At 51.3% G+C, this 16,249-nt stretch overlaps 1 protein-coding gene across 2 annotated transcripts in view; it reads left to right on the forward strand.

The window, feature by feature from the left end:
• The window catches only part of Cngb1 (cyclic nucleotide gated channel subunit beta 1), a 65,906-nt gene that overhangs the window by 27,260 nt on the left and 22,397 nt on the right, over positions 1 to 16,249 (forward strand). Inside the window, exons 2-8 of one of the 2 annotated variants that reach the window (XM_087595269.1) lie at positions 1,382 to 1,469; positions 1,833 to 1,959; positions 3,780 to 4,047; positions 9,409 to 9,565; positions 11,006 to 11,113; positions 13,251 to 13,408; positions 15,300 to 15,455. In XM_087595269.1, coding sequence (XP_087451395.1) covers positions 3,825 to 4,047; positions 9,409 to 9,565; positions 11,006 to 11,113; positions 13,251 to 13,408; positions 15,300 to 15,455 — 802 coding nt within the window. In that variant the 5' untranslated portion in view covers positions 1,382 to 1,469; positions 1,833 to 1,959; positions 3,780 to 3,824. 2 annotated transcript variants of the gene reach the window in all.

The following is a 16,249-nucleotide window of genomic DNA, read 5'->3' on the forward strand; positions in this document are numbered from 1 at the left end:
CACACACACACACACAGAGCTTATCCCTAGTTCTGACTTACCATTCTAACACCCAGACATCTAAGGACCCAATTCTACCTAGAGGCTGAATCAATCTCTCTCTCTCTATCTCTCTCTTCCCTCCCTACCTCCCCTCCTTCTGTGTATGTGTGTGCATATGTGTGTGTGTGTGTATGTGTGTAGGTTTGCTCTGGTGTGTGTGTATGTGTGTGTGTAGGTTTGCTCTGGTGTGTGTGTGTATGTGTGTGTGTGTAGGTTTGCTCTGGTGTGTGTGTATGTGTGTGTGTAGGTTTGCTCTGGTGTGTGTGTGTATGTGTGTGTGTGTAGGTTTGCTCTGGTGTGTGTGTGTGTGTGTATAGGTTTGCTCTGGTGTGTGTGTGTGTGTGTGTGTGCTCTTGTGTGTGTAGGTTTGCTCTGGTGTGTGTGTGTAGGTTTGCTCTGGTGTGCGTGCGTGTGTGTGTGTGTGTGTGTGTGTGTGTGTTTGAGATAGGTTCTTATGTAGCTCACCCCCAAACTTGCTGTATAACCAAGGCTGGTCTTGAACTTCTGATCCTCCTACCTCAACCTCCTGAGCGCTGAGATTGCCTAGCTCTTCTGGATCAACTCGTGCTAACATAGCATTCAAACATCAGGCCAGTCTACCTGAAACACCTGCTTCAGATTTCTCTGGAAAATGAGGAGATCTGATATCTCCGGTCCCTCACTCCAGACAGAGTAGGGCCCCATTCACAGGGATGAGAGTTTTCTGTTTGCCACAGACTCCTCCCTGCCCCTTCTAGGACCTCCCCCATCCCTGCCCCTGTCACTTGGCTGTCTGGGCCAGCCATGTCAGAGGCCTTCAGCACTGCACTGTTGGTGCTGAGTTCATGAGGAAGCATCAGCGAGGGCCTAGGGTTAAGGTTTGTGATTTCAGTCAGGCCACTTCACCTCCCTGCACCCCACCTCACACTCATACTGGGGATGGAAACCAGAACCATTCACACAGGCTGGGTAAGTGCCACACCCCAGCCCTTGCTTTTCTTACAATCCCTTTCCTTGCCTGCAGCCACCTTTAGACTTGAGGAGACCTAGGGTGTATAATCTGAATGGGCTCTATCCCAGAGATGCTCCTTTGGGTGTCACCTATGGTGTCCTCTTTCTGGACTGCTCCTCTTCCCATGTCTGAAGTCGTCCTCGAGGCCCAGTGTATAAGCCACTCCCTGAGGAAGCCCTCTTTCCTGGTATAAGTGTGGGCTTTGCTGCAGTCCTTTGTCTCAGTGTGGATGTGACATGACCTGGGACATCTCTGTGTCTGCTGCTCCTGGTCCGTTGGCCTTCAGCAGCACTTGGAAATGTCAGCCTCTGCTAACACCGCCTCTTTCCTCTGCCCCTTTCGTCACAGTGTCCTGCTGGATAGCTGTTTGGTGGTGCAGGCTGATGTGGACCAGTGCCAGCTAGAAAGGGCACAGCCAGAGACAGCATCGATCCAGGTAGAGACCGCCAAGCCCGTTATGAAAGGGTAGGAGTAGGGCTTGCTGGTGAACTGTCCATAGGGCAGAGAAGGCTGAGATTTTGGGGGGACCCCAAGTGGCTGACATACTAAGGGAGATGTGATCTTGGAGTAAAGATTCTGGGGGTGGTTGCTTGGGTAGCTTTGTCCTCGTGAAGAGGACCTCATGGGGGTCCTCTCAATATGTAAGATTGGGTTTAGGGTCTTGGACTTCTAGACACACTGCCTTCTACTAAGCCACCTCCTTGGATGGCCCAGAAGATGCCTTGGTTGGTACTGGGTAGGGTAGGAGTTGGGCAGAATTCAATGGGGCACCCAGTGTCCTCTCTATGTGTCTCTTCAGGAGTTACCAGAAGAAGAAGAGGAGAAGGAGGAAGAGAAGAAGGAGGAGGAAGAGGAGAAGGAGGAGGAGGAAGAGAAGGAAGAGGAAGAGGAGAAGGAGGAGGAGGGGGAGGCCACAAACTCAACAGGTAGGAGTGAAGTTGAACAGGATGCTCCAGGGACTTTAAACCTGGTGGCAGCTTGGGGTGGGCAGTCAGTCCTCTTCCATACCGGTCATCTCCTTCCTGCCTGGGGGCCCACCATTCTGTCCTGGGCAAAGACCTTCCTCTGTTTCTTGGAGCTACATGATTCCAACTAGATGATGTCCATCAAAGATTCTGAGGAAATGACTCCCAGACTGTCTGGAGAGTCTTGCCCTGCCAGTCCCTCATGTCACCTCCTCTCAGGGAAAACACAGCATAACCTGTGCAGAGACCCTGAGGTGAAGGGGGCAGTGCCTATTAACGACTTGACCATGCCCATCTCTGTGGCCACACCCCCACCTTTTTGATACTGTCCTGAGCCGGGAGCTCCATTTATACCCAGCTTTGTACTGTGGCTCTCTGTAGCACCTCAACCCCAAACCTGGTGTCTGGTCGGTGTTCTGTTGTTGTGAAGAGACACCATGACCATGGCAACTCTTATAAAGGAAAACATTTAATGGCAACTGGCTTACAGGCCATTGTCTTCATGGTGGGAATAATGGCAGACAGGGTGCTGGAAAGGTAGTTGAGAGTTCTACATCTGGACTTGCAGACAGCAGGAAGAGAGAGACACTGGGCCCAGCTTGAGCATTTGAAACCTCAAAATCCACCCCCAGTGGCACACTTCCTGACACCTCCTAGTAGAGCCACTCCCTATGAACCTAGGGGGGAATCTCCTTTCATTAAACCACCACAGCTGGGAATCCTAGGGATTGGATACTAAGGAGGAGGCTAGACCATCACCCCTGGACAGATGGCATCCTGGCCTACAGGGCCACGTGATTATGCACCTCCAATGTTCTGTTCTTCAAGCTGTTGGTCCTTGAGTTACCTGGTGAGGCTGACAGATCGTTTTACAAATAACAAAACGAGGCATGTGGGTGTCCCAGCGTAGGCACAAACTCCTTAGGCTTCCAGTTCCTCCTTTCTGTGAGACCCAGAGCTAGCTCTAATCAGAGTGAAGCAGTGCTAGGACCTCCCACACAGGCGCCATGGCAGTGCAGCCTGTCATTCAAACGTTTTCTCTACTGACATCACCACTTGTCTGGAGGGACCTATGGTGTCCAGGCTGGGAACTGAACATCCACGGAGATGTAAGATTAGAACCAAACAAAAGCAGCCATGCTGGCTCTGTCCTCTGTCCCTGGTAGTCTGGGACAGTGTTCATCACTACTCAAAAGCTGACAGTCTGAGCATTCCTGGAAACTGGTTAGAGATGCAGAATTCAGGTCCTACCAAGCCCCGTGGAGCCAGAATCTGCCTGCTGTCTGGTGATTTGTCCTCCTCTAAGCATTTGACACAATAGCCTTGAGCCCTACTTCTTAGATACCCAAAGCAAGGCCAGGCTTCAGAAACACGTAAGCATCCTCAAGTGATTTCAGTGAGCAGCCCATTGACCCCCCAGGGTCCTAACACAGCGTCTGTCTCTGGTTGGAAGGACGATGAGTTGACCGCAGGGTTTCTTTGACCAGGCAGATTGTAGTGAGCTCAGCACATTGGAGCCTGGGTTCTGAGGTTCTGAATCTGACACAGCAACTACTACTGTGGCTGATCAGCAGACCTAGGACTCTGAGACGTGTTTTGAAGCTACCGGGTGAATCGTCTAAGTGACTGGTGTTTTTAATGTTAAGTGCTGGGGACAGGGATGGATGCTTCAGACCTGAGCAGGGCTGTTGCAGCACAGACAGGTGCTAGGATGGTCTCTGTCCCTGCTGGGGAGGACCCCCTGCCTGCACCACCTCCCTCAACTCAGCTCCCGATTACAGTCCCCAGGATCACGCCTCTGCCTGACACCTACGGGACCCAGTACCATGGCTAAACCAGGCCTGAACATGGAGCTGAATCGCCTGGTCCAGGACCAGCCACCTGGCCAGGAGGGCCCCAGACCTGGCCCCCCAAACCCAGCCGAGCACCTCCCCAATGTGCCCAGCTACCGTCCCGCAACCACCCGCATCCCCGTCCTCGTCTCCCGGAGGACAGCCTTGTCCAACTCCAACTTCACCAAGGAGATCAGGAGCTCCATCCGTCGCCTGGGTAGTGTGATCTTGCCCCAGCATGCTCGGGATGTGGCCTAGTAGAGCTTCTGCATGGCTTGGGCTGTCTTCCTACCTTTGTGCCATGCTTCGAGAACACGCTTTATGCTCATGGAAGCCTCTACAAAGCTCCATCCTACTCTGTAGTGACCTAGCAGCGTTCAGTTCTCTTTTTTCCGTTTGTCGACACCTTCACGGCCAGCGCTTCTTCAATTGCATGCACTCTCCACCGGTCAGCCTCTTACACAGGCAGCCATTCCCACTCTACTTAAAACAAAAAATCAGTCAGCTCTCTAGACCATGAAACTTGGGGAGAATGTTGGAACAAGGGGCAGGGGTCCCTCCCACCCCTAACTGAAGAGCTTCTGGGGTTGGGCGGAGTCAGTTTTCTGTAAGGATGTGGCTCCTGATGGGTCCACCATGTGCCCCACGGATGGCCTTTCTACCCAGGAGTTTATACGAGCAGCACAGATTGGAGTTGATGTGTTATTATAAAAAATAAAAAGGACATGAAGTTGGGGGGATTGGGGAGGTGGGGTGGAGCTGGGGGGAGCTGGGATTAAATATGATCAAAATACATTGTATGAAATCCTCAAGACTTAATAAAGATATTTTTAAAAGAAGAGACAGAGGCCTTGGAAGGAAGGAAATCGGATGGCGGAGTGATGTGAGGCCCATGGTAGATAGACTTGCCTGACTGAGAGAGTCTGTTGGACTTTCTGAGGGCCATTCATATCTACTGTTTCAGGGTAAGTGGAAACATACAGGTACCAGGCAGGTGCCAAGCAGGTGCAGGCAGGAGAAACAGGCAGGTGCAGGAAGTTACAAATAGGAGAAACAAACAGATAGGTGCAGGCAGGAGAATCAGGCAGGTGCAGGCAAATGTAGTCAGGAGAAGCAAACAGGTGTAGGTAGGAGAAACAGACAGGTGTAGGCAGGAGAAGCCAGCAGGAAAAGTAGGCAAGTGCAAGCAGAAGTGGGCAGGTGCAGGCAGAAGTGGGCAGGTGCAGGCAGAAGTGGGCAGGTGCACGCAGAAGTGGGCAGGTGCAGGCAGAAGTGGGCGGGTAGGTGCAGGCAGGCCAGGAGAAGGGGTTCTCGGGGCTCAGCAGAGATTGAGGGCCTGTCCAAACTAGTCCCTGGGTTGCTACTGCTCACTGGATAATGATAAAGTGCTCGGCTGCCTCTGTCCATTTCTGCCTTGATTTAAGTCAGTCCACCCACTCTTCCTTTTGATGTGACTGGCTTTTGTGCTGCCTCTGGGCCAGGCTGCCTCTGAGATCAGAGCAGGTAGAAGGAACAGGGCATTCTGTAAGAAAGGGCTGTGGTTGTCCTTGTCTCCTATTCCTGGCTCACGATGGACACTGAATGAGGTAAGCTCAGGCCTGCAGTGAGGGGAGACACCTGAGCTCTGTCTGCTGGAAGCTGGGCCAGCTCTACTGCTTCACAGGACCCCTGACCTTGGCCATCAATACTCACTAGGCCTCTTTCGGTGGATTTTCTTATTTTAATTTAATCTTCCTTAAACAGGAAAACTTCTAATGGCCAGTCAAATGGAAAACCAACATGGCTTGCCCTAGACAGAAGGCGTCAACCCTTTGCTCCAGTGCTAACATGCGGACCCAAAGCAGCTTGTGGAGGAAAGGGTTTATTTTAGCTTACACTTCTGGGTCATAGTCCATCACTGACGGAAGCCAGAGCAGGAGCTCAAAGCAGGAACCTGGAGCAGAAACCATGGAGGAACTGTGCTTACTGGCTCGATCCTCTTGACATGCTCTGCTGGATCTCTCTCATACCAATTAGCAATTAAGAGAATGCTTCTGGGGGCTGGAGAGATGGCTGCTCTTCCAGAGGTCCTGAGTTCGATTCCCAGCAACCAGATGGTGGCTCACGACCATCTATAAAGGCATCTGATGCCCTCTTCTGGCGTGCAGGTGTGTATGCAGCAGAGAAGGTATACATTAACTAACTATAAATACCTAGATAAATAGGTAGATACTCTCTTCCCATTTAAGAAGGAAGGAAGGAAGGAAAGAGAGAGAGAGAGAGAGAGAGAGAGAGAGAGAGAGAGAGAAAAGATGTTTCTTAGATGTGCTCATGGGTTAATCAAATGATGGCGATTCTTAATGGGAATCTCTCAAACAAGTCTGGACTATGTCCAGTTGACAGAAAAAGTCAACTGCCTATCTTCCTAGCACTCTGGCAAGACTGCAGCAGAAGGGTCTTGAGTTCAATGTCTGCCTGGGCTACAAGTAAAGAAGGCCTGCCTCAAAGGCCAGAACAGAAACAGAGCATCAGTAGGAATAACTACAAACACAGGGAGAAATGGAGCTATGGTTTCCACAAGGTTCTCACGTGTTACTCATGAGACACAGAACCCACAGGAGCCCGGGGGCACTGCCAAGGCCACAGAAGCACCGACTTAACCGGTCCGCTCTGTAATCAAGACAGAGGTGCCATGGTCTCATTCTCTGCCTCTCCTTTTCCGGTCTGTGGGTCTGGGGAACTGGGGGCTCCAGCTGGGACAATCTCCCAGAAGCACCACAAGGATGTTGTTCTGGGCCCTGATGTGGTGGTGCACATCTGTAATCCCAGCCCCTGGGAGGCTGATGAAGGATGATCTCGAGTTTGAGGGTAGCCTGGGTCACATAGCAAGACCCTGCCTCAAGGCAAAAGGAAAACCACACCACTCCCAATTGGTTTGCCAGCCATGGTGAGCTGTGGTCGTGAGCCAGCCATGCCTTAGTACTTCTGAGCTGCATCTGACTGCACAGCAAGTTTCTGAATTTTCCTGCCCTGCGATTCCCTTCCGGGTAAAATGGGAACAGTAGCAACTACCCCCACAGAGCTGCAGGGAAGGTAAACACGCCCTGCTATCCTGGTGAGAGCCTAGAGTCGCAGACTCTCAGGAAGCTAGGGCAAGCAAGAGGCCAGAACACACATCTAGCTCAAGCCAGCACAGCAAGACCCATTTCAGGGGGGCGGTGGGGGAAAAGAATGGATGTGGGTACTTAACATTTTAAAACGAATACCAGAAGCCAGGCACTGGTGACACACGCCTTCAATTCCAGGATTCTGGGAGCAGAAGCAGGCAGATCTCTGAGTTCTAGGCCTGCCTAGTCTACAGAAGGAGTTCCAGGGCACTCTGGTAAACCAGTGCTGTAGAAACTAAGGCAAGAAGATTGGGAATTCAAGGCCATCCTAGGCTACATAGATCCAGGGAAGGAAGGAAGGAAGGGAGGAAGGAAGGAAGGGAGGAAGGAAGGAAGGAAGGAAGGAAGGAAGGAAGGCAGGCAGGCTAGCAAGATGACCTCCTCCAGGGGGTCAAGATGCTTGACACCAAGCCGGGAGACTTGAGATTGATCCCCAGAATCCTCATGATGGAAAGGAACCAACTCCCACAAGTTGTCCTGTGAGACACACACACACACACCACACACACATGCACACACACACACACACATACCACACACACACACACACACACGCGCGCGCGCGCACACACACACACACACACACCACACACACATGCACACACACACACATACACACACACACATACCACACACACACGCGCGCGCGCGCGCATACACACACACACACACACACCACACACACATGCACACACACACACATACACACACACATACCACACACACACGCGCGCGCGCGCGCATACACACACACACACACACCACACACACATGCACACACACACACATACACACACACATATACCACACACACACGCGCGCGCGTGCGCACACGCACACACGCGCGCACACACACACACATACCACACTCACACACACACACACACACACACACACACACACACACACACTGGCATGTGCTTCCACTCCACACATAATAAATAAATGTAATGTTTTCTTCCAAAACAAGGTTTCTCTGTTTAGTCCTGTCTATTCCGGAACTCTCTCTGTAGACCAGGCTGGCCTCAAACTCAGAGCTCCGCCTGCCTCTGCCTCCCAAGGGCTGGAGTTAAAGGCGTGAACCTCCACCACCCCACCACCTAATAATTGTAGGTCTTTAAAACTGTAGAAGAAAGAAAAGGGAGGAGCAAGTGCTGACCTATAAGCACGTTGAAATGCTTAGCTGTAAACATTCTCTCGACATTTTAACGTCCCTGTTTCTAGCAGTATTATCCTACAAATCGATATGATAGAAACTATGTCATCCAAGCTGCCCTCTGCAGCCTGATTGTTTCTCCTCTCCGCCGGGGGATGGCAGTGATGGGTAGAGTCCTGCACAGAGCAGGCAGGGGTGGGTGGAGGGCGTCCCTGGCCTGGATCCCTGAGTCAGACTTGCTGAGGACCTAACATACTGGCTATCCTGGGCCTAGAGCTGAGGCCATGCTGGAACCCTGAGACTAACCTTTAGGGCCCTTCCTCTTCTGCTCCCATGGGGACTAGCGGGCAGTAGGTGAGGCCTCATCTTCCCCTGAGCCCGGAGGACCTCTGTCGGTCGGTATAGCGAATGATCTGCCTCAGTTTTTTTTTTTTTTTTTAAACCTTTCCCATTCTTGGTGGTCCTCCTCAAGGGAGCTTATGACTTAGTAAAATAAATGCCCAGGTCGGAGGACCCTTTTCCTTCCCGTCGTATAGCTGTAAGCTATGCACTGGATTTCTCATGGTGGCCATGAGGAAAAGCATCCCAGGGACAGTTATGTCAGAGTACTTCCCAGCCTTGCTGTAGAGCAAGCCTGTGGCTGGCCTGGGGTCTCAAAAGCTCCCTGCTGGGCATAGCCAGTCAGCTCTCTAGTGCTGTGAGTCTCCTAGGAGGTACCATGCCCAGCCCCACCCCCACTCAGGAGGTGCCTGATTGTGAGGAAGACGGCCCAGGTTTTTCAGAGGTCCAAATAGTCCAGTGAGTTCTGGTTACTCCTGCTATAGATGTAAATATTCTCTAAAGCAAGTTTCCAGGTAAACGCATGGCCAAGACAGCAAATACACCTGACTTGGAGTCTCTACAAGAATCCAAGGCCTTGGCTTCCGCCCTTCTTTACAGGTGTGGGAGACATGGTCCCTCCTACCTGAAGAGGGGAACAGACGGACCTACCTGCCTCCCGAGATCGCTGCTGCTTTCCGTGATGGGAAGCTGAGAGAGAGAGAGAGAGAGAGAGAGAGAGAGAGAGAGAGAGAGAGAGAGAGAGAGAGAGTGTGTTCTGGAACAATTAGACTAAACTTCCAGCTTCTAGATTTGGGATTGGGGTGGTGGTGACACGCAGAGGGCTTCAGGGTGCATGGAGCTTGGCTTGGGGCCCCAGGGTGAGGAGAAACCACCAGAAACCCTCCAAAAACAGCCCCAGGACCTGGCCTCTCTCTCTCTCTGTGTCTCTCCCCAGTACCAGCCACGAAAGAGCACCCGGAGCTCCAGGTGGAAGACACAGATGCCGAAGCTGGCCCCCTCATCCCAGAGGAGACGATCCCGCCACCTGAGAGACCACCAGTGTCTCCCGCCAAGTCTGACACCCTCGCGGTTCCCGGCGCAGCAACCCACAGGTTACCCATGATTACTTGCTTGTGCTTCTGTCTGAGCTGTGCCGCCGCTAGCCCATTTGACAGATGAGGCAGACAGGAAGCAGCAGAACTCAGACCTCCTCTGTTAGCCGTGCTGAGAAGCATTCTCAGAGGAGATGTCCCCTAGGCACCTTCAGCTGCATGGCAGAGGGATGCTTTGCAGCAAATGCTAATATGTTCACACACATGATAAATGTGACAACTAACCTCTGTCCCCCTTTATCTTGCTTTATTTCACAATCTGGTAGCGTATCGCTTCCTACAGCGTACGTGTGCTTTATAAATTGCCAGAGTCTTGCGTCTTGTTTATTTTTCCTCTCAATTTTTCTTTCCGTTCAGGACTTCACATCCTAGTCAAGAGTTCACATTCCCATGAGATCTTAACAATTTAAAAACGTGTTTATATCGCATCCATTCATTTATTTAGTGTGTGCATGTGCCATGGCGTGCATTTTGGGGGTCAGAAGACAATTTTATGCTGCTGATTCTCTCCGTCTACGTTTACGAGGTCCTGGAGATCAAACCTCCAGTTTTGCACACCAAGCACCTTTACCCACTGAAGCATCCTGTCTGACAGGACCCAGGGTCTCGCCTTTAAACCAAACTGCTTCATGGTGCTGTCATGGTGTCACAGTTCAGGGCCACAGCCAGGCTATCCTGTGTGCCCCTAGCTGGTCATAGTGGAACTGAGTTCAGCACACTGTGCCCTGTCCTCACAGCGGGCTTTCTTGGTAGTGTTCAGAAATGTCTGTCTTTTTTTTCCCAGGTTTTGGGATTCTTCCACAAAGCAACTCGTCCCCACTCTTGAGGAAGAGGGTGGGAAAGTCCAGAGAATTAGTTCTGAGGACACCATGTCAAACAGTACCAAGGGCACCCCCAGCTCACAGCTCATAGTACCTGGGTTCTGGCCTGTGGACCTTCAGATCTAATCAGACAAGACACTAGTGGTGACAGTCTATGGCTTCCTGGATGACAGGGCTTCTGTTTCATTCTCGGGGAGCCTTTCGTTAAGAGGGAAGGATTTGTTCAAAGTCACACTGTGAGCTGGTAACTGGACTCCATGGCTTTGTCTCACAGCTGGAGGGAGGCAGGATAAAGGGGCAGGGAACTTCAGATCAGGACAAGAGGCAGAGACCTGACCAAGGGACATATACGCCCCCCCCCATCTCATTGTGTAGATTCAGTGCCTTTTATAGAGGGAGCAATGGAAGTTGCTTAGAGTTTAAGTACTGTGCTGAGGTCAGACTCCAAGTTGCCTGATCTAAGTCGATGCTGCTCACTTTGGGACAGCCATTGAGAGTTGTGCAGACTGAGGTCCCAAGATCAGGCCCTCTCACCTCCCAAGAACCAGCTGAAAGGCAGCCATTTATTTCCCTTAGCCTGCCTTCTCTGAAGGATCCTTACCTGTCTGGGTCTATACAGGAAGAAGCTACCTTCTCAGGACGATGAGGCTGAAGAACTCAAGGCCCTGTCACCGGCTGAGTCCCCAGTGGTTGCCTGGTCAGACCCCACCACCCCACAGGAGGCTGAGTAAGTAAAGCCACCCCGAGTCTCAAGGGACTGGTTTGGGATGAGCAGACAAGGAGAGGAGTGGGAACCGGACCGGGGTGCTTTCAGAACCCCACACAAGGTGAACCTCATGTTTCAGAGCGGTCAGGCAGGGCCAGCTCTCACGCACAGGACTTTCCTGGTTGGCCCAGGGGTTCTACAGACTTAGTAGGGTGGACTCGACTCGGACTCTAGGCCCAGATGTGTTCATTCAGCAGGGATCAGAGAGAGAGGATGCCTAGGCAGAAGTGTGTTTCTCCCCCACCAAAGATCTTGGCACTGAACCCCAAATAAGTCGACAGGTAGAGGAAGACCATAGGATCTGCTGCAGGTCCCTACCTTGGAGTTTGCTAAATCAGATTCCCAGGTTCCATGCAGCCCTGGACAGTGGCCCTGGAAACCTGTATTTCCATAACATTCTGGTGACTGAGATAGCTGGGGTGTAGGATGTGACTGGAGGCCACGGTAGCAGCGCAGGAAGCTGGGTCTCCAGCATCTGTCCTCAGGACTGTGTCAGGAGAAGGTACTTCCCTAGAGTTTTTCAGTAACCCTGGTCGATGTTAAGTATCCAGCCTTGGACACTGGCCGGAGGTGCCCACCATGCTCTCCAGCTAACTCCTGTGTTAGGAAGCAAGCCCGCCTTCTCCCTTCTGGCTTTTTTCTATCTGTAATTTTATTCATTTGTTTTAAAACGCATTTGCTGTTATTCTGTGTGTGTATATGTGTCAGGGAGCACGCGTGTGCCATGGTACGAGGAGAAGTCAGAGAATAGCTTAGTGGAGTCAGTTCTCTGACTGGTCCAGTGGGTTCGGGATGGAGGTCCTCAGGCTTGTGCCGCAAGGGCTTATCTGCAGAGCCATCTTGCTGGCCTCCCCCCTGTAATTGCATTCGCTTTATACTTTTAGACATTTTAGAAGAGATAGGCTCAGGAAACCCCCACACCTCACACAGTCCAGCTGACATTTTAAAACAATGAAATTGTGTCATGCGTGATTTTAAAAAGGATGCCTCCCCTTGCTTGGTCTCTTTGTCCTGTGCCTCAGCCCCTCAGACTTAGCTCTGAGCTCTTGTTGCCCCTGGCTCCACGTCCATCCCGCCTGTTCCTCCTGAGAATGCTTGTAGCTACCGCTCTTGTTCCACAGGCCATCCACTCCTGTGGCTGGTCTACAGACCGCTAAAGATCACCTGGTCTCACTCAGCTCCCACGCTAGCTCTCCTGGTCTCTGCTTGCAGCTTGCCCAGTGCCACAGTGGCCACCCTGTGAAAGGGAAACATTGGAGACTTTTATATTTTAAAACTGACCAGATAACTCAAAGGCTGGGCAAAGAATATTCTGCCCCCATCCTCTATGGCCTCTGCTGGCACAACTACTGAGGCCACAAGCTATTGGTGCCTGAGAAACCTACATGTCTGTAGCTCCTGTCCACTCCCCATCTTGTCTGGTCTCACTCCCAAACTCCTCCTCCTCTTTCTTTCCTGCTCAGAAATCCCACCGTCTTCCACCCAGTTATTAGCTTCTACCATCTTTATTAGCCAATCAACAATTAGGGAAACTTACCCTACAAAATTGTATTTTATGTAGCAGAGCAGGGACAAGGTTCTGGTTTAATGTAAGAAAAATATGGTAGGAATCATAAATAATAATAAAAATTACCCTCGGGATCATATAAGGAGGTCAATATGGAGACTCATGTATTAGTCAGGTAGGCTATGATGCTGTGACAAACAGGCCCTGATGGTTCAGTGGCTAAACGGACAAGATGTCTCCTATGCTGTAGTGACAGCACTAACCACTTGTGTATTTTCAGGTCGGTGGAAGGCTCTGTTTCATGCAATCATTCAGGGACCCAAGGGATGGTGGCTTTGCTATCCCCGTGTAGCTTATAAGATTCCCTGGTCAAGACTAGAAAGAGAAAACTTCAACCATGCATGGCGGCATAGGTCTATAATCTCAGTCACTCAGTTCCAGAGTCTGGAGCGGGCCCAACGTTGTCAGGCGAATGCTGGCTTGACCTTCCTTGGGCTCTGCTGGAAAAAGAGGCATAGACATTACCCAGCACAGGCCTAGGGTCCTCGGAACCCTTCCTGTCTGTGTTCATCCTCTGCTGTGTCCCCACAGTGGCGAGGACCGTGCGGCCTCCACAGCCAGCCAGAACAGTGCCATCATCAACGACCGGCTCCAGGAGCTGGTGAAGATGTTCAAGGAGCGGACAGAGAAGGTGAAGGAGAAGCTCATTGACCCTGACGTCACCTCCGATGAGGAGAGCCCCAAGCCCTGTGAGTGGGGATAGAGATGGCCACAGGCCAAGGTGGATACCCACAGAACCCCATGAACTACGACTGGGGAGGGTGCCGTAAACGAATGTTTGGGGGTGTATGAGTAAAGCCCAGATTCTGAACTTGACGCTCAGGAGAGGAAGGAGGTCAAAGGTGAACGTAGCCTTCCCACAGCCAGTGTTTTAGATTCTGCTTCTCTCACAGGGGGTGGTGACTGGTATGTCTATCTCGGTTTTGCACAGACCCTCTTGAAGCAGATGGTCTGAGTGTTCAGAAGCATCCATGACTCGATGGGGCCATCTGAATAGGTCACTTTATAGCCCAGGCTGGTCTGGAACTCACTCAGGAGCCCCAGCTTGCCCTGAAACTCGTAGCAATTCCTCCCACGGGCAAGAAATACAGGTGTGAGCTAGCATGCTGGCCAAAGCCCTCCTTCCTTTAAGGAGTTATCTGGCAAAGTGATAAATACCTGAAATCCCTAGCACTTGGAAGTCTGAGGCTGGAGAATCACAGGTTTGGGGCTAGCCTGGAGTACATAGTAAGAAGCAATGACAGAAAAAGAAAATGAATATGTTTTCTTTTAAAAACCGGGTCTCACCTGTGTAGCCCTGGCTAGCCTGTAACTCACTTTGTAGACTAGGCTGGTCTTGAACTCACTGAGCTTCCCCTGTTTCTGCCTCCTGCAGCACCACACCTAGCCCAGTGAACAGGCTTTTTGTCAGGGATAATTTCTAGGTTTTTTTTCTCTGACGAGGGTTGTATATTGGGACTCAAGTACTCAGGACATGTTATCACAGCCTGACTTCACATTCCTAACACTAGAAGCTGTGTTGGATCCCTAAGAGCAAAGGCCTCTGTTACCAAGCACCGAAGACCTATGAGAAGCTGAGTCTCATCTCGGCCAGAGAATGGAACTGAGTCCTATTCTGAAAAGTCTGACTCAACTTGTCTCTAAGTTGAGTCCTTCAGTGTTCTGAATAAGGAAAAAGGGAGCATTGTCACAGAATGCTCCATCCGTCCAAGGAGCAAACACACAGACACAGACAGACAGACAGACACACATACTCACACACACACACACAGACAACCAGATACAGACAGATAGACACAGACACACACACACACACATACACACACAGCCAGCCAGATACAGACAGACACAGACAGACAGACAGACACACACACACACACAGCCAGCCAGATACAGACAGACACAGACAGACACAGACAGACAGACACACACACACAGACAACCAGATTCAGACAGACAGACACAGACACAGACAGACAGACACACACACACAGACAACCAGATTCAGACAGACAGACACAGACACAGACACACACACACACATACACACACAGCCAGCCAGATACAGACAGACACAGACAGACAGACACACACACACACTCACACACACACACACAGACAACCAGATACAGACAGACAGACACACACACATACATACATATACACACAGCCAGATACAAACAGATGCATATATACACAGAGGGACAGACAGACAGACACACACATACATACATACACAGACAGATACAGACAGACACACACACATATACATACACACAGACAGACAGATGCATATATACACAGAGAGACAGACACAGACAGACAGACAGACACATACATATACACACAGAGACAGATACAGACAGACAGACAGACACGAATGCATATATACACAGACAGACAGACAGACAGACACACTTCCAGCTGGGGTCTAGGAAGAGCTGGGGACTCCAGACTGCTGGGGAGAGAGGGCTTGTATACAAGCAAATTGTGTGCTAGGAAGTGGGAGGCCCTGAAGTGGGTAGGACTCTCTCCCTAGCCTCCGGGCTGAGTCAGATGCTCACCAGGATTATTCCACAGCCCCAGCCAAGAAGGCCCCAGACTCAGCCCCAGCCCAGAAGCCGGCGGAGGCAGAGGCGGCAGAGGAGGAGCACTACTGTGACATGCTCTGCTGCAAGTTCAAGCGCAGGCCCTGGAAGATGTACCAGTTCCCCCAGAGCATCGACCCACTGACCAGTGAGTTCTCGTGGAGGAAGCCCCTCCCATGCAATACAGGGGTGGGGGTGGGGGGATCCAGTGCCACGGACAGCCTTGGCTCATGACTCCTTCCTTATACTTTCCAACGATGCCCCGTGTCCTTGCCTGGTTCCTTAACACAGGTCCTTGGACTAGGAACATGGGCCATCTTACAGACAAGGGAATGAACCACAGGGGAATGTGAGCTTCCTTGTGAGCTTCCTTAAGATGCAGCCAGCTAGACTCTCACCTTGACCTTGGCCAAGTCTTCTAATCTGGACATGTGGGCTCCTTCCTGAGGCCCCTGTTCTGAGCAGGGGCAAGACGGAGTTCATCAGAGTCTGCAGTGAATTCCCATGAGCCTCTGTAAGCCCATTCCATAGTCCTCCGGCCCAGCAGCCTCCATGTGTGCACCCCACTTCACAGTTTACACTGGAGTTCCTTACCTTCTCACCCGGTGACTTCCTGTGACTTCTTGTGACTTCGCAAAGACCATGACAGGGGCCAGAGAGGAAGTTCCTCCAAGTTAAGCAGGGAATCACTCCAGGGTAGGACTCCAACTCTCGATGTCCACTGGGTTTCTAAGATACCAAGTGATCGCTAGTGATCTCTAAGTGACAGCGATCCACCCACCTGTCTGTCCATCTGTCTGTCCATTCGCCAAGTGTCATTTGCTGCTCTGGATTCCCTAAAACAGAAAAGATATTGCCAAAACTCGTTCGTGGGCTGGCAAGATAGCCTGGTGGGTAAATACGCCAGCCAAGCCTGCAGCCTAAGTTCCATCCCCGGGACCC

This window comes from Rattus norvegicus, chromosome 19 (assembly GCF_021556685.1).
Source record: "Rattus norvegicus strain SHRSP/BbbUtx chromosome 19, alternate assembly SHRSP_T2T, whole genome shotgun sequence".
Classification (NCBI taxonomy): Eukaryota; Metazoa; Chordata; class Mammalia; order Rodentia; family Muridae; genus Rattus; species Rattus norvegicus.